The sequence below is a fragment of the Bradysia coprophila genome, unplaced genomic scaffold (assembly GCF_014529535.1).
Source record: "Bradysia coprophila strain Holo2 unplaced genomic scaffold, BU_Bcop_v1 contig_324, whole genome shotgun sequence".
Taxonomy (NCBI): domain Eukaryota; kingdom Metazoa; phylum Arthropoda; class Insecta; order Diptera; family Sciaridae; genus Bradysia; species Bradysia coprophila.
In genome coordinates, this window is record NW_023503584.1 from 3,099,830 (window position 1) to 3,122,527 (window position 22,698).

At 37.8% G+C, this 22,698-nt stretch overlaps 3 protein-coding genes across 4 annotated transcripts; 1 reads left to right on the forward strand and 2 right to left on the reverse strand.

The window, feature by feature from the left end:
• Window positions 1–4,396: 4,396 nt before the first annotated feature.
• Window positions 4,397–14,572, reverse strand: LOC119079456 (ATP-binding cassette sub-family A member 9-like). 2 transcript variants are annotated; one of them, XM_037187374.1, is made up of 21 exons: window positions 14,050–14,572; window positions 13,663–13,749; window positions 11,967–12,094; window positions 11,718–11,894; window positions 11,273–11,656; window positions 10,787–11,203; window positions 10,427–10,724; window positions 10,218–10,371; window positions 9,927–10,157; window positions 9,748–9,862; window positions 9,519–9,668; window positions 9,335–9,458; window positions 7,807–9,266; window positions 7,560–7,746; window positions 7,212–7,486; window positions 6,840–7,140; window positions 6,588–6,779; window positions 5,388–5,568; window positions 5,169–5,327; window positions 4,793–5,100; window positions 4,397–4,730 (listed from the first exon to the last, which is right to left on the reverse strand). In XM_037187374.1, the coding sequence occupies exons 3-21, from the start codon at window positions 12,069–12,071 to the stop codon at window positions 4,624–4,626; spliced, it is 5,325 nt and encodes a 1,774-aa protein (XP_037043269.1). In that variant the 5' UTR covers window positions 12,072–12,094; window positions 13,663–13,749; window positions 14,050–14,572; the 3' UTR covers window positions 4,397–4,623. The 2 variants fall into 2 exon arrangements, with proteins under 2 accessions (XP_037043269.1, XP_037043268.1); XM_037187373.1 differs by having other exon boundaries at window positions 13,663–14,572.
• A 3,293-nt stretch (window positions 14,573–17,865) lies between these two features.
• Window positions 17,866–19,068, reverse strand: LOC119079522 (pectinesterase 31-like). The gene is made up of 2 exons (XM_037187488.1): window positions 18,915–19,068; window positions 17,866–18,851 (listed from the first exon to the last, which is right to left on the reverse strand). Exons 1-2 carry the CDS (start codon window positions 18,967–18,969, stop codon window positions 17,902–17,904), a joined length of 1,005 nt encoding a protein of 334 aa, XP_037043383.1. The 5' UTR covers window positions 18,970–19,068; the 3' UTR covers window positions 17,866–17,901.
• A 1,148-nt stretch (window positions 19,069–20,216) lies between these two features.
• Window positions 20,217–21,687, forward strand: LOC119079510 (unsaturated glucuronyl hydrolase-like). The gene is made up of 2 exons (XM_037187465.1): window positions 20,217–20,798; window positions 20,860–21,687. The coding sequence occupies exons 1-2, from the start codon at window positions 20,348–20,350 to the stop codon at window positions 21,672–21,674; spliced, it is 1,266 nt and encodes a 421-aa protein (XP_037043360.1). The 5' UTR covers window positions 20,217–20,347; the 3' UTR covers window positions 21,675–21,687.
• Window positions 21,688–22,698: the final 1,011 nt, after the last annotated feature.

Sequence of the window (22,698 nt, forward strand, 5' to 3'; positions counted from 1 at the left end):
TCAAGGTGTTTTCACAATTGTTTCTCTCCCTCTTGACCTTTGTCAACATTCTACCATCGGGAATCCTTTGCGTCTGACGGTGGGTGCTTACAAGAAACTCAAATATTTTGCTTAGATTTGTGTTTCTTTGTAGCATTCTATTTGCAAGAGATCAAGTAAGAAATACTCAGATTTGAAGCAAGGAATTGACAAATCAATTTAGGTTCAAACAATAGAAAGTTCATCGGACAGTTTACGTTTAAACATGGCACTTGCATGGCACTATACAATGTTCAACAATTTATTCGGTCTATCCTGTTCATGGAAACTAGTAATCTTATCCGATCTACTTTTCCCGTAAGCTTTCAAGTTGTAAATGGTGCAGTTGGGATTGGCAACATACCACTCAGAATTTTGAGTAACTTGATTGAAAATGCTATAGCATTTATTTAGGATGCATTCGCATACAGTACGTAAGGACTTAGACTGAGCGGTCCACAGAAAGAACACAATATTTGCATTTAAGTTCTCTTCAGGGTGAATGAGTCTTAAAATCACTGTAATGCCTACTTTTACGTTATATTATATGCAGGCTTCCCACTCGTCCTTATTTTCCTTATTTTTACAAAATCTTAATTCTATACTTCGCAGCAAATACTTTAGTTCAAATACTATTTACCAGTGAAAGAGTACCTGGCCTGGGTTATTCAGAAAATTCGATGCTCACATCTACATAATCAAATTGTCCTGATTATTCGATGACATGAGTATATCGACGTCTTTCTTAAGAAACAGCAAGATCCTAAAGAAAATATGAGTAGTTGCAATTTATACAGGAACTCGACGCTTCATGAGAAAGTCGTCGTTTCTAAACATTTTTAAAACGAATATTACGAAATGTTAAAAAAGTAGAGAAACGACAAGAAGAATTTACGACTTTATGAAGAAGCAGTGCACTGACAAAAAAGACTCGAAAATCTTACCTGTCACAGGTAACTTTGTCTCCAGGTAATCCACAATAGCTGCAACACTGTAGCTCCTCATACAAAGAGTACAGCTGTGACAGGCAAGGTGGATTACCTGGAGACAAAGTTACCTGCAACAGGTAAGATTTTCAAATCTTTTTTGTCAGTGTGAGTTCCTGCAGAAACGGAGAATATACTCTTTAATATCTCCTTATTTGTGGCGTGAAATCTCCTTTATTCCTTAATGAGAAGATACTCTTTTGAATGGGTCTGAATATGTGAACGCTTCCTTATCGGTACGGTTCACCCAATATCCCTAATCTTAGAACGGTCAGAACAGCTATCTTAGTCCATTACAATGATTACTTTAATTTTAGGAATTGGAAGACTTACAGTCAGCCTGTAGTCAAGTAGATTGGAAGTATAAAAAGTCCGACTGTTGCCTTTTTTTCATTTGTTTATATTTTTTAAGCAAAATAACTGTTTATCCTTATAAACAATACAAATAATTTGTTTTTATTGAAATTGTTAAACTAATTTATTGTTTCTTAAGAATTAAATTTCTAATGGTTTCTTATTGCATTTGTAATGCCACCAGTGACACAATTAACTTGAATTTTAAAAAAATCAAAAAATCTCATCATCAACACATTTTTCTTCGATGTTATATTAGATCGGTCTATCCGGTCACTAATAATATCCGCGCTGGCAAACAATTCATAAAAATTTTATCAGTGTGAGTTGCCACTGCCGTTGGAAAACTTTATAAACACATTCCCATTCATTTGATTCGGAACATCAGAATTTGTTTATGAAGTTCGTCTGTTTTCGTCTCATTCTTCTTATAACAGATAAGGATTTCATGATCGTTCAATGCACTTCAATCAGCAACTTGAACGTAAAATTGGCATAATGCTCAAAATGATAAGACTTGACAAAATTGCTTACGTAACACTCATTGACTGAAAATGATCACAAGAGTTAAATAACATTCTCGCTTTAACTGGATGCGTATTTTTCTAACTACTTTGTCGTCGATTTATTGGAATTAGTTTATTGATAATAATGCTAGGCTAGAGTATAATATAAGTAGATAGTTAAATACACATCATCCAGTTTCGTATATGCTCCATATAATTCACAACCTGAGTATATAACAACAACTACAACAACAGCATCCATAAAAAAATTGCAATCAGAGAGTTTAATCTTCGGTTTCAGTTAATAATTAAAGGACAAACTGATGTAAGTAAGCGAGTGATGTTCCTTATTCCGTCGCAAGTTAAAAGATGGTTTTTGTCAAACATAAATTTCACGAAAATAATTGTAGTCATCATTAAGACAATCAGAACGGACTCGACAATCAGGTGGCATGTGAAAAATTAATTAGCATAAGCTCATCAACAACGTAAAACGTTTCGGGAGTAAAATCAGTTTTCGATTTAAATTGACCCGCAGTTCTGTTTAACTCTCAAAGGAAATTGAATTTGCAATTATTTAATGTAAACTTAATGCCCGCTAGAACTATTTTAGCCTCCTTTGAGGGCTAACTTTAAATAAGACAAGATCGTAATAGTAAACCTTGCCGTTTGTGAAAGGTACGACCATTAGCGATTTATGCTTTAAAAGAGCTATTAAAACAAAGCTTTATTTTCTATTTTACCCACAAAAAAATGAATAAACCCACTAAAAAACAGTGACCTTTTATTGTGTGTCCCATGCAAAAGTTGATCATTACATGGCAGTTTGCCCTCTGCGAAAATGATCCATTTCTTCGGTTCATTTTACGTTAATCTTTGATAATCAATTTGTGACAATCAACTTTCGCATGGTGCAGGCAATAAGTCAGAATAGTCAGAATTGGTTGCTGCTGCGTAATACATTAATTCGGAAACAAGCTGGTGATACTCACAAACTCGTGTGCTTCCGAGCTTGTGTTTTGACAAGTGTGGAGTTTGTATATCCGAGCCGGAGTCGAGTGATACACACAATTTTTTCCTCATGTAATAAATTACTTTCCCGGCATCCAATGTATAATATACTATTACGTTTGATTACATTTCATCATTACGCTAGGCAACAATTTGACACTTTTGGAATGTGCACAAATGGTCTGATAGTACGTTGGATAGGTCTAGATGCCCTAAGTACGAAACACACATCCATCGGTCCCAATGAAGCTTGTGGTTCAACTGAAGCCGCTTCACAAAAAAAAAAGTAAAAGTAGTTTGAACGTGACAGTTGAGTTATCTAGGGCGTCGTGAGTTTCAAATAAACGATCCATGAGTCTCCACCAGGGCCTACTTTTTGGAAACTAATTTCTTGAATTTCTTGAAATTTCTCGAATTTTCTCGAATTTCTTAAAATTTCTCGAATTCGAGAAATTCGAGAAACTTCAAGAAACTCGAGAAATTAGTTTCTTGAAATTTCTTGAATTTCTCGAAGTTTCCCGAATTTCTTGAATTTTCTGGAATTTCTTGAAATTTCTCGAATTCGAGAAATTTAAGAAACTTTGAGAAATTCAAGAAATATTTCTCGAAATTTCTTGAATTTCTCGAAGTTTCTTGAATTTCTCAAAGTTTCTTGAATTTCTCGATTTTCTCTAAAAGTTTCTAAAAAGTAGGCCCTGGTCTCCACTACTCATCGTTATTTAGTACAATATCGACGAAATACAAAAATTACTCATACCCTCGATATTTGATTAACGATAGTAGAGAGACTTATGTAGTGGTGATTTGAACTCACGGCACCCTAGATACCTACTGCACCTGTGAAACGGCTGCAGTGGAACCACAGACATCTTTGGGGCCAACAGATGTGGGCACCGAGACCAATCCAACGTACTATGTCACCATTTGTGCACAACACCTGGCTAGTAATAATTGGACAAACGTTGAACGAAAATTCACTTGACTTTCGTCATTTTTCATTTAATACACCGCCGAATTAAACTCATTGCAGTTTTCTTCTCAATCAAGGAATGAATATGGTAAAGTATCTCCATTTTTCATCACACACGACGATTAACTCTTATGATATTCTCTCTAATTTGTTTGAATTTAATTTAATTTAATTTAAAAAATAAAATCACGACTATCGAGCCTGTGTTTTCGTTTTTTTAGTGATCAGCAGATTTTATTTGTATATTTCAAATTGAGATATGAGGATTGATATAGTAAAATTGTTTTTATTTAAAAAGGCTTGCTAATAATTCAGCTGACCGAACGAAATGTTATATTTATTTTCAATCGACGTCTTGAGGATAAAGAAAAACCGAAATTAATTTAAAAATTTCACTAGATCTCTCCCGTTCGCATTTCGTTTCTCTTTTGGTTTCACATTTTGTTTTTGTTTTTTATATAAATTTAATTTAATTTAATTATTTGCATTTTAAATTTAATTTTAATTTATTTAAGATACTTGTACTCTATAGTGGATTAAAATATTTTATTTTATTTTTGTTTGTTTTATTTCACTATCAAATCGTTTGAGATGTTCTTGGCTAGCAAAGTTATAGAAAGAAAAATGATTCCTCTTGATAGAGGAACGTGATGCAAGTCCTATGATTCAAAATATTTCAACGAAAAAGATTCTTTCCACTTTCTCACTGTTTAAAACCAAATTAAAAATTCTTCCACAAAATGATCATTCAACAAATCACTTACAAGAACATCATTCTCTACACATCGTCCAACGCGTCCTCATCGTAATGGGCAAACTTAAGAAATACTTGCTCTAATGTTGTTTGACTAAATGAATATTCCTCGATGTCCAGCTCCGTTTTTGCTGAAAATAAAAATTCCACCTCAATCAAAACTGACTCAATTCACCATTGTTTCCGGTCTCACCTCTTTCCAATTTGGAAAAACATTGTGCCAGAGAACTCACAGCATTCTGCGGCACTGAATACACTAAACGATCGGCAAAGCTCTCCTCCAAACAGGCGTCCGGAAACATATCCGAAACGAATGCACGCAACAATCCGGTTCGTTCCTCTTGCTCTGTGGTATTGTCAAACGATGTCGGCTGGATGTCGATGCCGTTGACGCTGGTGATTGATGTTTCCGTTTGTAGGTATTCGATGTGCTTTAATTTAACTTCTAACGTATAGCCGGCCCCATAAAGGTTCTTTAAGTGCTGCGTTGAACCAAGGCACCTGAAAGCGGAGATGTTTTCCAATGTTGAGAGCAAAGCATCAAACGGTGTCTTTAGAATAATATTTACCTGAGTTCTCCTTTAACCATAATACCAACTCTTGAACACAGTGCATCTGCCTCTTCCATCGAATGTGTAGTTAAAATAGCTCCACGTGACCCCTGAAAACTAGCGAGTATCGTATCCCATAGGAACCGTTTGGATTTGGGATCCATTCCTGTGCTGGGCCTGTTAAGAAACGATTTAATGCAACACGCTACTGAAACACTGTAAATCAACTGAAATTACTCGTCAAGCAGCACGACTTTCGGCGATCCGACCATTGCCATTGCGTAACTTAATTTTCTTCGTGTACCACCGGAACAGTGCTGGGTCTGCTTATTTGCATGTTCAGCGATGTGCAGTCCGTGTAAATAGGTGTTGATGACACGCGGCAGATCCTTCCGCGTCACACCACGAATAGCTGCATTTTTTTTTTTTTTTTTTTTTTTTTTTTTTTTTTTTTTTTTTTTTTTTTTTTTTTTTTTTTTTTTTTTTTTTTTTTTTTTTTTATTTTGCTGTAATGGTTAAATGGTGAAATTATTTTAAAGGTTTTATTAACGAAGTCAAAGTGTTGTTCTCGTAGGTCATTTTCTCTCGCCTCATTGTGCGATATCAACAATTGTGTTATTTCCTTTGTTATTTAACATGTGCTTCGTGGCGTCGGTGTACGGATTAACAATCGACTCTACCAGAAGCTAATGCTAAATTACGTGCTCGATTAATGTACGAAAATGACACATTGCCGTATGGCATCTGGCAGTCAATTTTAGTGCAGGTAAGGTACAAACGCCTCGGGTTCTCATTTGACACCCCAAAACCACATAGCAAATTTTTACAAATTTGCTGTGGTACAATCCCAAGATACAGAAACTATCTTGTACTCCAAAATGACCGCGAGGTTTAACAGATCTATTGATTGATACGTTGTATGGATGTCAAGGGATATGACGAAATACGAATCATTCAAACGCTACAACCTGCAACGCCAGAACGAGTTCAGTCACATGGTGGCATGGCGATTTATACGAAGAGGCAACTCATGGCCTATGGTGATTAGACACTTGCTATTACCTAAAACTAATAGCCGTGACCGTAACAAAGTCGGAAATATCAAAAAACCCAACATTCGCTTTCTCCATAAAAGAAACCATATCGACATAATGTCAATAGTAGAAAGAGCTACAACATGACAATGTTGATAGCGCCATCTTTGGGAAAATGTACAGGTCAATTAGTGATGGTTGTGGTATTCGCATACCACCCACGGCTTGGAGAATTCACAACGTATGGGACGTTAACACACGGTCGATTTGTGAACAATCTAAGTCGGGAGAGATATGATGTAAAATCACAGTCCATATGATCAAGAGACTTGTACAATAGCACAACAGGCCCATCTGAGGCTTAGGTGCTGGGCTTACACCCTCCCATCTAATCTAGCTGCATACACTTCTAAATGCTCCCGGACTGTAATATTCTTCCACAGAGCATCGTGCTGCGGACAGTAGCCTAACGTTCTGAATGCTTCGTCTTGATTGATTGTAATATTGTGACCGCCAATTTTAACTTGTCCACGACTCGGAGCTGTTTCACCAGTCATGATGCGCATTGTTGTTGTTTTACCGGCACCGTTGTGACCTTAAGTTTTGATGAAAATGATTGACAATTTTTAGATGTAAGAAATGCGTCTAAGCAAACCTAACAATCCCAGCACTTCACCAGCATCAACCCCAATCGATAAACATCTTACAGCCACTTTCGTTCGCTTCGGCGATTCATCTTGAAGACAACAGCAACAATTCGATACGCAACAATTGGTCTTGGGACGATATTCTTTCCGAAGGTTGCGCACAATGACTACGGGCTGTACGGTAGCAGCGTTGTGCTGTTGTTCGGTACACAAACGATTTATACGAGCTCTTTCGTTGCGAACATCATTGTCTTCATATTCGCCGGGAATGACATCATCGACTGAACTATTGTCATCACACTCCAACTTCTACAACAACGAAATTTCTCCATTTATCGATTTACCCATTGGGATTACGTTTCAAAAAACGGGACTCAAACCTTTTTGCTGCGAAATGCGTCACGAACCTTGCCGCCAGTCTTACTAATATCTACGATACGCAAACACAAAGCCCAAATTGGCACATGTAGAATGGCTCCTATTCCCATGACAATTACTTCTTCGGTCATATAGTCTGCCAACGATAATTCAGCACAGGCACTGCTCAGTCGACAAGCCACATAGACTCGATCAACGAAATAGACCGCTGCATACGGAATGTACATGGGATTCAGCAACGAAAAAACGTAGTGCAATGCGATGGCAGCTTGTACTTCTGATTTGAGTGGAAAGAAAGGAAATTATCTTCGGTCCGGAATGAGAATACACGATCGAAAGGGTGGAGTTACCTATTCCCAACATATCCAAAAATGACACTAAGATAAACGGAATAAGTCCAATGAACGTCAGAATGTTGGGTAAAAAGCTCTGTGCCGAGTCGGTCCGATCAAAGAAGTACGACGAACATGTTGAGCAAAGTATAGCCGCTGGGCAGTATAAGAATACTAGCATGCCTAATGTGAACAGGGCTGGAGGCTGTACAAAAAATTAATTTCGTCAAATCAAACGAACGTGAATGTCCACCGAATCTCTTACCTGTCTAAACGATGGAATGTCGAATATGAAGACCATTCCCAGCAGTGCTGCACATATTATGATCATTAGTCCCGACAACACGATGAAATATGCCGAAAAGTACATGCTAGCTCTAAGACCATTGACTCTCAGCTGATTTTTCGCTTTCATCTCTCTGTCATAGACCATATCCACAGCCAAACTGACCGGAATCAACACGAAAATCATTCCAATGAACAGAGCAGACGAAAATGTTCCCAAATTGAATTCCTGCGGCTGAGTGGTCTGCCGGAACGGATGTGCTCGGATTTCGATCGGCTGAAAGTCATCGCCAGTCATCATGCGATAAAGGGCGTTGCTGAACAAATTTAAAACAATCGGTAGACTATGCTGTGTGGTGTCGTTGTACAAGGCAATTACGGACACATTTGACGAGGACAACATTTTCACGTCGAATGCGCCCATGTGTGGAGCTATGTCGAGCAAATTGGAAAAATTTCCGTCATACTCTTCGGATACATCTGTCGATCTGTTCAGCATCTGAACCATGTACTCAAAGTCACCATTTTCGTTGACCGTACTATCGTGTATTGCGATCCGACCGTTTTCTTGGTCGTAAGTGTTATTGTCCAGTACGATCGACCTCATGGCTGGTAAAATCACCTGAATGGAGTTTAGGTACAAACCGAGTGCGGTAAAAGCTAGCGGTAAAATTATCATCAAATACAAGCGCTGCAGATCTCGCAGCAGTATGATAACTCGAAGTTTTAGCAGAGCAAACAGAGTTCTAGGTACAGACGGTATCAATTTCACGTCGTTCAATTCCATCCAACTGGATTTACTCGGTTGTATTGCTACACTTTCTTTGACTGGTATAACTGATTCGATAATTCCCTTGTCTCCAGTCACTATTGACGGGAACATTTGATTTGTTCTTTCATCAGGCAACGAACGAATGGTTCCTTTGCCATTCGTATCGGTCAAGTGATTTATTTCGTTCTGTAGTGATTCATAGCTATTGCTACGTCCCTGTAGTGACAAACTTCTACTTAAAGCTCGATTCCGTACCATCTTCTTACTCAAATTCTCCATGTTTCCGGGCACATCTTCTTCCTCGCGCTGTGTTTCCAGGTGCAGAAACACTTCTTCCAATGTCGTCATAGAAACACCATAACTGCATATGCCCAGTCGTTGGGTCTTGGTCACGATCTCTGACTCAATGTCAGAGAATAATGGAGCGAAAAAATCCACCGCATCGTGAGGCAATATATAGCTCAGCTCACGGCCATGACGACGAGCCCGTTCGGCCTTCGGTACATGCTGGTTCACCAGTTTTGTAATGCCCGTTTCGCGAGCATTTGTGTCTAGCACCAGTGTCAAATGGTAGCCAATGCCAAACTTATTCTTTAGAAATAACGATGAGCCACAGCAACGCAAACGACCTCTTGAGACAACAGCTTTCCGATCCGCCAGTATGTCAGCTGTGGTAAGTTTTGAAGTTAATAAAGTTCGGAGATGCTCTGAATTTCCGTTGAATGAAGTAACATACCTTCGTCCATGAAGTGTGTAGTCAGTAAAATGACTTTGCCGTGCTTCCTATTTTGCAGTATTGACCACATATGCCGCCTGGAGTATGGGTCCACTCCAGCTGTGGGTTCGTCTAAAATGATTATCTGGAGAAGGAAGGAATTTAGAAGAAACCTGCAAAGTCGTAAGAAATTCGTTATTGGTACCTTTGGGTCACCTATGATAGCAATGCCAACGGACAATTTCCTTTTTTGACCGCCGCTCAAATTTTTCACTCTCAAATTGGCTGTGTCTTGAAGATCAATGTCTCTTAGCGTCTTGTGTACTTCATCTCGGATTTCGGATTTTGGTATCCCCTAGACAAATTGAACATGATACAGAAGGGGACAAGCGTCAGGGGTTTCAGATATTGAAAATGCCTTTCTTTCAACTTACACGAACTGCCGCGAAGAAGTAAAGATGTTCCTTGGCAGTCAACTGATCGAATAAAATATCATGTTGCGGACATACACCCGTCATCCGGCGAATCATTGTCATGTCGTTCGGATCTCTATGGAAATGAATATAAAAGTTAAGGAAGAGGAAGTTGACCAACTTTCGACCAAAATTCGTACCTTATATCATATCCGAAAACGTAGGCTGTCCCCGATGACGGTGATGTCAAACCGGTCAAAATGTTGAAGAGTGTGGACTTGCCAGCCCCGTTGTGTCCCAGAATCGCGGTTATTTGTCCTTCGTATATCGTCAAATTGATGCCATTTACAGCCTTAACTTGGGGCTTCCGGCAGGAATTGAAACTTTTGTACAGATCCACTATTCTGATAGCTTCTTTGCCCCGCATTTCCCTAAAATGATACAACTATTTCTGTAGAGCTTTTATCGCAGATGAAATCCGTTTCAGTTACCTAGACACCGGTTCTACATCTCTCGTATGCTCGTCAATATTATTGAATGACGAGGCCGATTCACCATTTAGCAGTGGAACTTTCGGTATTTTATTGTTGCACCAAAATTTCCGACTGAAACAAAACAACGGCGAACGTTTCGTTCCGTAGTCGCCTGGTAAAAATTCAAATTAGCAAACCATCCAATTCGATTGTGAAAATTGACTCACTGGGTATGACCGAATCGAAATAGTATGCGAGTCCTGCATAGAGTAAAATATCGATTGCCATCATAAAAATGGAACCACCTAATGGAATGCCTGGACCAGACCATAAATTGTCGAGAGTGACTCCTTGCCCGGATATGTCAAGTACGAGGATTTTATCCATTGCCAATGCGAATCCAGTTGGCGATATCAAGGATACAATCCATAAAGTTGCTGAAGTGTCCGAATCATCCAAAAATACTTGGATGAAGTACAGGAGGGACATAATATTTACAGCAAAATTTCCTAGTATCCCAGCCGTCTGCGATAGGTTTAAAATTAAGTTTTTCCCGTCCAGAAATGTAACGAACTAGAGTCACTTACCCTTGAGTTGTCGAAAAACGGCGTTATCATAAATCCTATGAGTATGACGGAGAAGCTGTAGAGCAATATCAGTACAAAAACGGGCAAGTAATTTGTGTATTGGAAAACACCGAGTGAAAATAGAAGCACAACGGATACGCCAGTGAGAAAGAACACAAAAACGCCATAAATGATGAACCAGGCTAGCCAAAACACCGAGTCCCGTAGACCCATTATCTTTAGGCCTTCTTTGATATGATTTTCCTTTTCTCCTACTATCAGAATCAACAAATATGTTATGAATTGCGACAGAGCCATCACCATGTAAATGGGAATAACGACACGAAAAGCTACCATCCAGTTGCCAGTGTACGCTTCTTTGGGAAACATTTCCAGTGTGATCATTGGTACCTGTAACTTTAAATTAGCTGACGCTATCTGCAAGAGAAAACATAATTTGGTTCAGACCACTCGATTCTAATGATGAAGTTCATCTGTAAGACTAACCCGAATCTTTGTGTAATCCAAAAGCGTTTGTAGGGCTATGAATCCTGAATAGTAATATTGATTGCAAGGACACGATTTCCCGGCTTCTATCGGAAACACTGATGTCCAAGAACTTTCAGTTTGTCTGCACACAGCCAGTGATGAGAAAAGCTCCGTTGTGGGTGGTGTACCAACGAATGATGGATTGGTACGTATTTCGTATTTCAGAGGACCATTGTACGGATCATCACTGTGAAATATGACCGCCATTGGCATCGCATTCGGATCACGCCAATACGCTCCCAGCAGATCTTCCTGCGTTTCGTAAAACATCCAATTGATCTCATGCAGACCTGGTCCATACGACATGTTCAGCCACAAATCATTCACAGAGTCCAAGAACGGCTGAAATTGTTGGTTAGGGAATTTAATCAATGAACAGCGTTCATAGCAGGAAAGACAATACCTTTGTTGTTGATGAGTTCCAATGTGGAAGAACTGCGATTGTATGATTTGCGTCTAGTTTAAAATGTTCGAAAAGTCTAGCTTCCTGAGGGGTCGTTATGGCAGGAAAATTTGGATTTGGTATGAGAATCTTCAGTACTATTAGGGTGCCTAACGTGTACAAAGGTAGAAAAACCTCCTGGAGAGGGTGGAATAACAAAGCACAAAGTTAATTTATCACGAAGCTTTGCACATCGATTGGTTTACTGACCGCTATTGTTTTCCTGGAATCTCGTAACTTTAGGCGTACATTCCGAATCAATGTGGCCCGAAGCTGTTGCATAAAAGAACTCGTCCCCATGTATTCGTTAACCATATCGATTATCTTTTATTTACAATCTGAAACGAGCGAAAATAAATTGTAGCGACCATTCTACCCTCGACTCCCGCATGTGCATTTCAAATTGAATATTGTCTATCCGCAGATTATTTAAAATGCGAATCCAGATTCACATTAAATACTTTGTCTAAGTCAATAGAAAATTAATTTAAAAATACGAGGTCCCTGCAAGGAAAGAATTAAACGAACCGACAACTTCAATCTAATCCATGTCATTCATTCCACATACGATATCGAAGTTACTGTACAGTGTACATATATATACATACAACAGTACACATAGATACGTGTCGTAATGTAGTTTTCATGTGGTAAAGGATGTGGAATAAATCATTTAAAACTAAATCAGACATGTTCTCATCTAATTGGATTGAAATTGTCTGTTCTCTAACAGTTTTATAGAGACCACTGTTATTTGGTCTTTTGGAGAAGCAATTGCCAGGACGGAGGAGTATGACAGGTGGAAGGTTTGTCCAAAAAACTAGAGTTACGGTCCCCGAATGACTGAATCTCTGAAAATTAACGTAATCTACCTTATTTTCTCTGATCCACTTGAGGACTGACCACATCGTTTGATCCTCTCACAAGACTTTTAAAGATTCTTACAATCAAAGAGATGGTTTTCTTGTGATTGTGAAAAGCAAACTTATTCTTCTTCGGGTTGTTTGATACATTCCTGAAGAGGCCTTGAATGGCTGCAAACGAAACCACTCTCAATTTTTTTCCCTCAATAGGCAGACCCAATTGGCATATATTTGTAAATTTGGTTGACAAATGATTTTCAAAAAAAAAAATCCTCTGAGGATTTTCTGATCGTTTTCCAAGGATTTTTTAGGGGTGTTTTACCGATTCTGGTTGGATTTTGATTTTTTTTTTTTTTAATTTCATTTTATTTGATTTTTTTGAGCGTTTTAAAGGATTTTCTATGAATTTGAGTATTTTTTGTCGTAAAATTTTGAAGGATTTTCTAAAAAATTTCATCTATGAAAATCTTCTCGAGTTAATAGTCGAAAAATTACATTCCCGCATGGATATCGTTGTCGCTAGAAGTGAGTGACATGTATGACTATGGGTTCATTGGAAAGCTAAGGTCGGGTACTAAATTGCCAAATTCGGTAATTTTGATCCAACAAGGATGAAGTGCTAAATAAAATTATGGTTCTCCAATATATCTTTAGGAATTATATTGACCATCCCAAAGAAAAATGAGTCCGATTTTTCGAAGTCCCCTTGCAAAGGAATCACTCAGAAAACTTGAGAGAAATAATTGAAATGTAGAAAAGAAAGAAAATGAAAAAATTGCGGGTTCAACGATCCTACACCTCAATTTAAAAAAAAGATAATGAGAAATCGAATTAATCATTTGAGTAACTTCTAACGTGCCTTAATCGGTCGTAATTCTTAATCTAAATCGTTGAAGCGGAATACTTTCAAGTGTCAGTTTAATTACTGGTTTAAAGTAGAATTGTTTCGTAGGCATCACGTACCCACCACGTCGCGATGTGCATAAACATGCCCAGCTAACTCACAATTCCCAATTTATCCAATAAAATAACCCATTTCTTACCGTTCTGTGATATAGCCGCATGAACAATCGCTGAATATTTCACCAAATCACAGTGGTGTGTTCCACTTGTTCAAATATTTATTTCACCTTGGAGAAATAAACAAAACCTTAACTTAATCATTTTGATTGACGAGTAATAACCTCTGATTTCAGACTAATTGATATTACTGCCTAGGTGTATGTATGAGTGTATGCGCTCGAATGTATTTAGAAGTTTAGTGGCGTTTTGTCTTTATGAATTTTCAAAATGTGTAATATCCTTAATCCACTTATAATCCCTTGACTTGATGCTAATATATTGAACGCGATTGCACAACGATCATTCGATTATTGCTTTCGGTTAATTAATTTAGTCGACGAGAGTAATTTCGATAAATTTAAACTTACACCAAAATTGTCTTATCGACTTTATCACACAAATTTTTCTTTTTTTTATTAAATTTCAGGGAGGAGATATCACCGCACTTCTGAGAGTGCACCCATTAAAAGAGTTTTTCATTTTTGCAGTTGAATTTTCTATCTGAAAAACCATAGAATCGAATCTTCGGAATCAGATTAACGAAATTGATTACAGTTTCCCCGTTCGACGACAAAATTTACTTCGAATATTCTGTTTCATTGTCAGTTTCGGTGCATTTCACGTTTATTACTATATTCACAAACCGATAAGCTGAAGAAAATTTTGATCCAAAATGTCTTAGAAAATTTCAACTGGGAAAATGTGTTCTACAAAAATAGTTTTGATTTGTTCCGACATCGGTCACACACAAATTTTCTTAAATTAATTATTTATCCAGTTACACAGAATTAAATTTTATTTGTTAATATAAAAACACAGTTCAAACACATAAATGGGGGTAAAAAGCTCGTGTGTGCGACCACAACCACAAAATATGTTTAGGGAAAAACCAATAAAACGCGAACGGTGTTTATGTGAACATTGGCGCGCCACGAAACTATCCGATCGACTTGTGACAAAAGCGCACAATCCTTCAACATTTCAACATTATGAAACATAAGGATATATAATACCAGAGAGCTTGAGCGAGAAATGTTCGTAACAGAGTTAAACAACTAAACAAATACACTCACTCTGCATTCACATCAAACATGCGCATTTCATACTACCGGGGAGTTTGTATTTATATCCAGCATATTTTGCATGTGCACGTAAGGTACACGAGTAAACGAGTACATGGAATCACATTTATGTAACACTTGTGTCGGAGAAAGGTCAGTTCTTAGGAGCTTGCACGATACAATGAAGGTGTTACTTATAAGGACCTCTCGTAACAATGTTTTTAGACACGAATTAAGAAGAAATCAGAATCTGAACATTCAAATATCTTATAATAAAATTAAAAGTTGAAAGTCGGACTAGCTCGGAAAAAATTTATTTATTTGCCAAATATTTCGATCTCAAATCGAGATCAAATCAGTGGCTGTAACGATAATTCAGTCGTGATACAAAAAGACAACAACAGCAAAAAAAATATAAATTATCACCTCACTGTGACTCCAAAAAGCAAACTCTTCGAGAAAAAAAAACTTTCTCGAGCGTCAAAATAAACATCAAATTCTAAAACTAAATGATAATTTACATTAGAAACATATCAAGAACACTGACTAAAAGCTCAGCTTACATAGAACATCGGTAGTCACGCAATGATCGGTAAATCAACAACAAACGAAATTGTATTTTCTTAGAACATAAATTCGAGAAAAAAAACGATAAACCAAAAGTGGTGAACGTCGTAGCACTTAGAAACTCTACTAAAGTGAATCCAGTTGAAAAGAAACCCATTGTGGCGATACTGTATGTCAAAGGTCTTTTCGAACGTTTAAAATCAGTATGAAAAGAAGAACTCACTTTGGCTGGCGAATTTCTTGATAAAGTTCAGGTCCATAGACGTACATATCATTGAGTACTTCTGGTCACCAAATGGAAAGTGTTAAGAAATATCAGAATGATTCACCTTGCATGTGAACTTCATTAAATGAGTCTACAAACATCTTATAAGACATAATTTGTAACTTTATTTCGGTTAAAATTGGAAATAAAAAACTGCCTCAAAAATCTTTCGAGTAAGTCGAGTTACCCACATTTTGACATCGTAAAGAATACAAGCCAGATAGCGAATAGGGCAATTTTGGTATTTTTGGAAAGATGCGGTGTCAGGTTGTGAGATATAGTAGCAACTGAAGCTATACCCAGCAGTGTATGAGCTAGACATGACCAGAAAGCTTCCCGATGGTGAAAAAAACCAGTGAAAGCTGTCCACATTCACAAAGTAAAAATGTTAAATTTCTTGTTAGTGCATATAACTGTTCGGTAGACCAGAGTCAACCAGTACACAGCAATTAATTTCATTTTTAGTCGAAATTTCCATACATTTCCATTAAAAAATCTCAGAAATCTGGGTACCAAAAAGAAAGTGTTTTAAGATCTTTTGAAAAAATTAAAAAAATTCCTCCCAATTTTTTGATAAATGGGATGTGCCTGCCTTCATTTTAAGCCAATAAAAATGAAAAATCGGTTAGGGTGCTCAATGACAAAACAATAAAATTGGACTTTGATGCCTCATGCTGACTCACAGCTACAACCTTTCGACCCGACGATACTTTTATTATAAACGTCCGTCAATTCTCTACAAACTACCATTAGATCCAAATCGATTATGTCGTTTAATTCTGGGGTAAAATTTTCTGAAAAGGTCCTGATTTTGAAATTTTCAAATTTTCTTAGAGTCGCCCCGAGGCGGAGAGTTCGTTTAAAAAAAAAACTTCTACGAAATGATCACCTTGAAATTCCCTATCGATAGCACCATAAACGTTCGGAAACGAAAATGGTGTGTCCGATTCAAAAAGTGTCACCTTTTATTTAGGCACTTTCGCTTGTCGCCCTCACTTCGTTCTGGCTACAACTCGCGAAATTGCCTGAAATATACCGTCCAAAAAAATGCGTAAATAACTATTTTGCTGTTTTTGTCTTTTTGTATCATGGTTGAATTATTGTTACAGCCACTGATGATGATCTCGATTTGAGATCGAAATATTTGGCATATAAGTTGCTTTTTTCAGAGCTATTCCGACTTTCAACTTTAACTTCATATGTCAAGCTCATTCTCGAATACGAAAGACCTTGTTTAAAGGGCTAGTCATCTGTTATCGACACTGACGGCAGATATAGGCGATGAGGCCTGGCAAGTTCTTATAGAGAATGTTTTATATAAACTAGGAGGTGGTGTTTAATACAAAATCTGTCACTTCAACGTTTATATCAAACATTCTCTATAAGAACTATCCAGGGCTCATCGCCTGTATTTGTCATCAGTGTCGATAACAGATGACTAGCCTTTTATACAAGGTGTGTTTGAGGGTCCTTCGCAATTCATCTATAAACATTGTTTCGAGAGGTCCTTATAAGTAACACCTTCGTTGTATCGTGCAAGCATTATAAAATCAAGCTCCTAAGAACTGACCTTTCTTCGACGTGTTATATAAATGTGATTCCACGTACTCGTTCACTCGTGTACCTTACGTGCACATGCAAAATATGGTGGATATACATACACAAAGGAAGTAACGGATTTAATGGTTTTGTTGCGATAAAGTGTAATGCTTGATTTCCTCTTAAGCCGTTTACACTTCGTTTAGCTTAACCACGCCTCTTTTTTATTGTTTCAAGAGTAAACGGAGCGTAAACGGCGTAAGAGGAAATCAAGCATAAGTATGCTGCGTTTGTAAAAGGTAAATACAGGATCAGGGCCTATTTTTGGAAATTTCCAAAAACTGCGGACGTTCAAAAACCGAATTTTTCCATCATTTCGAACTGTTTTGGCATCTCCTGAGCTCAGCCTTGTGTCTTAGCCGGCTCTCAATAATTTTGTTTGATTATTGACGCTCTCATCTTATTAATTAATCATGCTCGACTTCATTTGAAAGCTGATAGTGTCAAGAATCAAACAAAATAATTAAAATAATAATTAAAACGCAAGGCTGAGTTGGTAAAACAGTTCGAAATGATGGAAAAATTCGGTTTTTGGATGTTCTTGTTTTTGGAAATTTTTGGCAATTTTTTGGAAATTTGGGAAATTTCCAAAAATAGTCCCTGTAATAGGATAGCTTCAGTGAGGAGCAGATAGATTTCGGTATCCATGTCAGATTTACAGATTTTATCAAAGAGTTTCCGTACCGAAAGAAATTCAAGAAAAGTCTGAGAAAAAGACAAGTTTATTGTCAGCAATGTTCTGGGACCCAGCTATCGTCAATAGCAAATATATTTTCAACATTGTACAAAAATGCTTCTTTTTCTGTCAATTGGTGGCTCCAAGGCACTCTCAAAGTAACGTTAACGCCTTGTGTGTTATATTCCGCATAAAATGCAGTCGCTTCATTTGCCTCACTACCCCAATTGTGCCATCCACTGGGATTGATAAACGATCCCATTGTTGTATTCAAGAATACTGTCTTAGCATGGGGTCGCCATGGCCGACCCAAATACACAGATGTTACATCCGTCGCTGAAATGATTGTACAATTTCTCAGCACGAATCCGAATTTTGTTTCCGGTCTCGTGGAAGCGGCGGTAATGTAGGAATTTCGTAACGTTCTGATGAGACAATTGTCGAAAATGGCAGTTGCTTCCCCGAAAATAAAATCGGTTGTACCCTCAATGTAACAGTTCGAATAATATTGCCTTGAATTTTGGCTGGCTGCGTAAATAGTGTCTTGGTTTCCCAAAATGGCACAATCACGAAACACAGCCCGATCCCCTTCCACATGTAGTGCGACAGCTTGACCAACCTGACCGGCAACATTTTCAAAAGTTAAGTTCGACGCACGGAAGTCGTCGCCCTGAACGAGAACGGTGTACGAGGTGAATGTGTTGAATACCGTTTGTCCCGTTGGATCGGGGAACGGTCGAGGTTTTCCAGTGTAATCGGCATTACTGACAATTGTCGTTGATCTGTTTTCGCCAATTAGTGATATCTTGGTTTTCCACGAGGGAATGATTAATTTTTCCTGGTAGTTACCTGGTTTCACATAAATTTCGACTTGGACTTGGGATAAATCACGAACAGCATTTACCGCTGCTTGTATGGTGGTAAAATTTCCACTACCATCTTGAGCAACAGTCAATCTGCTAGGCCAATCTTGAGTGACCACAAACGAAAAGAGCGCTGAACCTTTAATTTGAACAACTGATTGTGAGCATGTCTTAAACGGATGTTAACATTGAGATATGTTACCCAACACCGTGAATTTTAGTATCGTATTGCATCTGTTTGATATCATTGCTTGCATAATTTGTGAACGAACATGTCTCAAGTAACTCAGAAAATTGGCGTAAAGCTTGTCGTGATTAGTAAAAGCAACTGAATTGATTATACTCTATCAGACTACGAGCACCGTTACTATCTATCCTTTGAATCGAAATTTTATCATTTTACGATATGATGATAGACTGATACACAGACACAGATGTAATATAGGCAGAGGGGAAGCAACAACTAGTGCTTAGTGGGAAAGGCAAATGTAATATTTGGAATTTAATTTTTTTCAGTCCAGTCATGAACACCTAAAAGTGAGTCCGTGTTAACAATCTCTCATTTTTATTAGTACATTCTGTTCCACATATTACAATGTATTTCATATATGAATGACTCACAGATATGAATATGTGGGACAAAGTGGAATAAACAAAATAGTGGATTGATAACACGGTGAATTGTAATTTCTGAGCCAGATGTTAGAGGTTTCCCCTATGATGTGGCTCTTGGTATGTGTGTTAAAAACATTCGTTTTATTATTGCATGAACGTATAATCTTATCACATTTGAAGAAGCCGTGTGCCATTTGGTAATGCAATATACATCCTAATCTGGACCGATTAGAGATGATGACTTTTAAAAAATGAACTACTAATCTAGCTCCTATACTAATCGTAGTGTTAATTGTCTTTATCGGTCGCTGATTATCTAGGTGCCCGACTATGATTGGCATTATGAAATGTTTATGACATTAAATTTATGTTGCTTTACCACTAATTTTACTAAGCTACTTGTGTGAAATAGTTATTTGTTTACAAATGGAAGAAAATAGAAAATTCAAACAACAACAATTTGGGGAAGAAAAATGTATATTTTCTACCCAGTCAAAACAAGAGGGAGGAAAATGTATATTTTCTACATCGAACTGTCATCAAATGAAACGTCATGGGTCAACAAATAGTCATTTACATCACAAGTACATAGCATTTTCGTGTGACGTATTGAGTTTTTAATGCTTGCTGAGGGAACCGAAAGTAAAACAAATGACAATTTTGGGAGCAAGCATGAAAACAACAATTTCTCATGGCGATTGAGAAAATAAGGTTAATCACACCACACATATGAAAACAAATAATTTTCCTTCGGCAATAGGTCATAAGTACAATTAAACGTAAAATGAGCGGAACATAATCATTTATCTCCCCTGCTATATGTAGGCTTATATTTCGATAACCAACCTACTTTCTGCCAATAGGAACTTATTGTGTGTCAGTAGTAGGTGAGACGTTGATTGAATATCTTAATAATTACTCCTTGTTAACAGCAATTAATTTTAATAATAATTAATTTTATACTCTGAGTGGACTAGTGATTTAGATATTTTTTGGAGTTTGCTGTTGACAGCACAAACAATGAAACCTTTAAGTCTACTATTATTCTTCTTCTTCGTGATTGCGAACTCCATTGTTCTATGCAATTCGTTTGATGTTCACGAAGCGTTGAGCTATGCCATCCGACAGTACGGCTTACTGGCCCATAATCTAGAGGACGACGATAGATTCATTTATACTGGAAACCCTACCAATTCGGAATGGGACAAAAGTACAGACAGTTCGAGTTGGACGGTTGGTTTTTATACTGGTACGCTGTGGAAATTGTACAAATTAACAAATGATAAATATTGGATGGAGCAAGCACTGCACAAACAGGAGACCATCAGACATCGACAATTTGACGAGAGTAATCATGATGTGGGTTTCATTATAATGTCGTCATTCGGATATGCGTTGACGCTAACCGGAGATAGAAGTTTCGAAGAGGTAATCATCCAAGCTGCAGATTCGCTGGCGACGCGGTATAACTGTAAGTTGTAAAGCCGTTGTATGTTTGTACTAGGAACTTTAAACTCTAGTCCTTATTTCAGCTGTGTGTGGAGTCTTCCGATCATGGAATAATGGAGAATGGAATGGTGGGGCAGATGGCGACCTATTAGTTATTGCAGACAATATGATGAACTTAGACTTAATGTTCACTGCGACGGAGTTGTCAGGAAATCAGTCCTACGCACAAATGGCCATTTCTCACTCAGAGAAAACCTTCGAAAATCACTTCAGAGAAAATGGTCAAGGCGTTTTCCATGTCGTTGCTTATAATGAGAACACAGGAGCCGTTAGAAGAAAGTACAATTATCAGGGATACGCAGATGATTCAACGTGGGCCAGAGGATTGGCATGGGTTGTACATGGGTATGCCACCACATATGATCATACCAAAAATCCATCATTCTTAGAGTATGCCGAAAAAGCGGCTGAATATTTTGTTGATAATTTACCAGCGGATTGGGTCCCGTACTATGATTTCGACTGTCCGTATACTGATATGTATCAACCGAGAGACACGTCAGCTGCTGCTATCACCGCTCATGCACTGTTAAAACTGTACCGGTCAACAAACAAAATCAAGTATTTCCAACAAGCCGAGAGCATATTAGAAGCATTGTTTTCGCCAAGTTATCGTGCTGACGGAAGGAGTTCGTATAAACTTCCAGCAATTTTAGCCAATGGTACAGTACACTTTAATGCCGGAAATTTCGACACTGCAATCATTTATGGAGACATGTACTTTCTGGAAGCAATTGATCTGTATATGTACACCGGATCCGGATATAAAAACGTTCTTTTCGTAAATACTTTAGGTTTAACGTTCTTACAACTTTTCATGAATTTATTTAGAAAATAAAAGCGAAAAAGAACCGCAAATAACGGAGGGTCATGATTTACATAAGCGACAAATATCTTCTTGAGAAGAACTTCGCTCTTGATCTTTTTAGTTAACCATTCCAACACACTCAAAATCTCAAAATTGTTTTACAGTTACAGCCGTTTTATATTGTCGGTTGCACTCTTTTGTAATCTTATGAGTACCAACTATTCGTACGCGAAAATCATAGTCGTTTTTTCCATAAGCAGTCCTTTCCGCGTACGAATAGCCAATACTCGTTGTGTACGCGAGTGCGAATAGTCAAATCCGATGTGAAATGCAGACATCGTGTCTGTAGAAGAATCAAACTACTCATGCATGAGCATTTGACTTGTTTACAGGTCTGTTGTGTATGAGTTTACACATCGTTCTGATGTGCTTTTTCTTTCGCAGTATGCGCTGCTCTGTAGTGGCTATAGCTACATAGTACTCCAGCACGTGGAGTGTAAGTTTATTAGTGATGAGGCGTTTTGAAGAATTTTATTTCTTCATTTAGCTAATGATTCACTGAAAAATAGCGTGTATAAAGTTATGACTACCTCTCGTAGTTTGGTCATTTCTTTGCCACTGTCACCATGGCCTGATGAGAAATGGTATTTTTGAACTGCATATTAATGCAACATGTCGAAAGACATATTTAAGTTTCTCACAGATCGAAACAGTGGCCAAACGTACCTCGATATGAAATAGGTTTCTTCCATCGTACGGTAAAAACGAATTTTGACAGGCCGAAAACAACCGACCGTCATCCACAGAAGCAAACATAACCGCAACTTAAACAAATTTGTTCGTTAAAACTTCAAAGTGAGGTTGTGTTGACTTCTCTGTGGATGACGATTGACATTTTGAACGGCCTTGGAAGAAACCTATGCTACCACGCGCGTGTGAATAGTCAAATCCACTGTGAAACGGCTATTCGCACGCGCGTGCGAATATCATCAGCCTAGATTTTATCAGTTAGGGCCAACCGTTACTGATCAATGAATCCTTCCTGTCATCATTA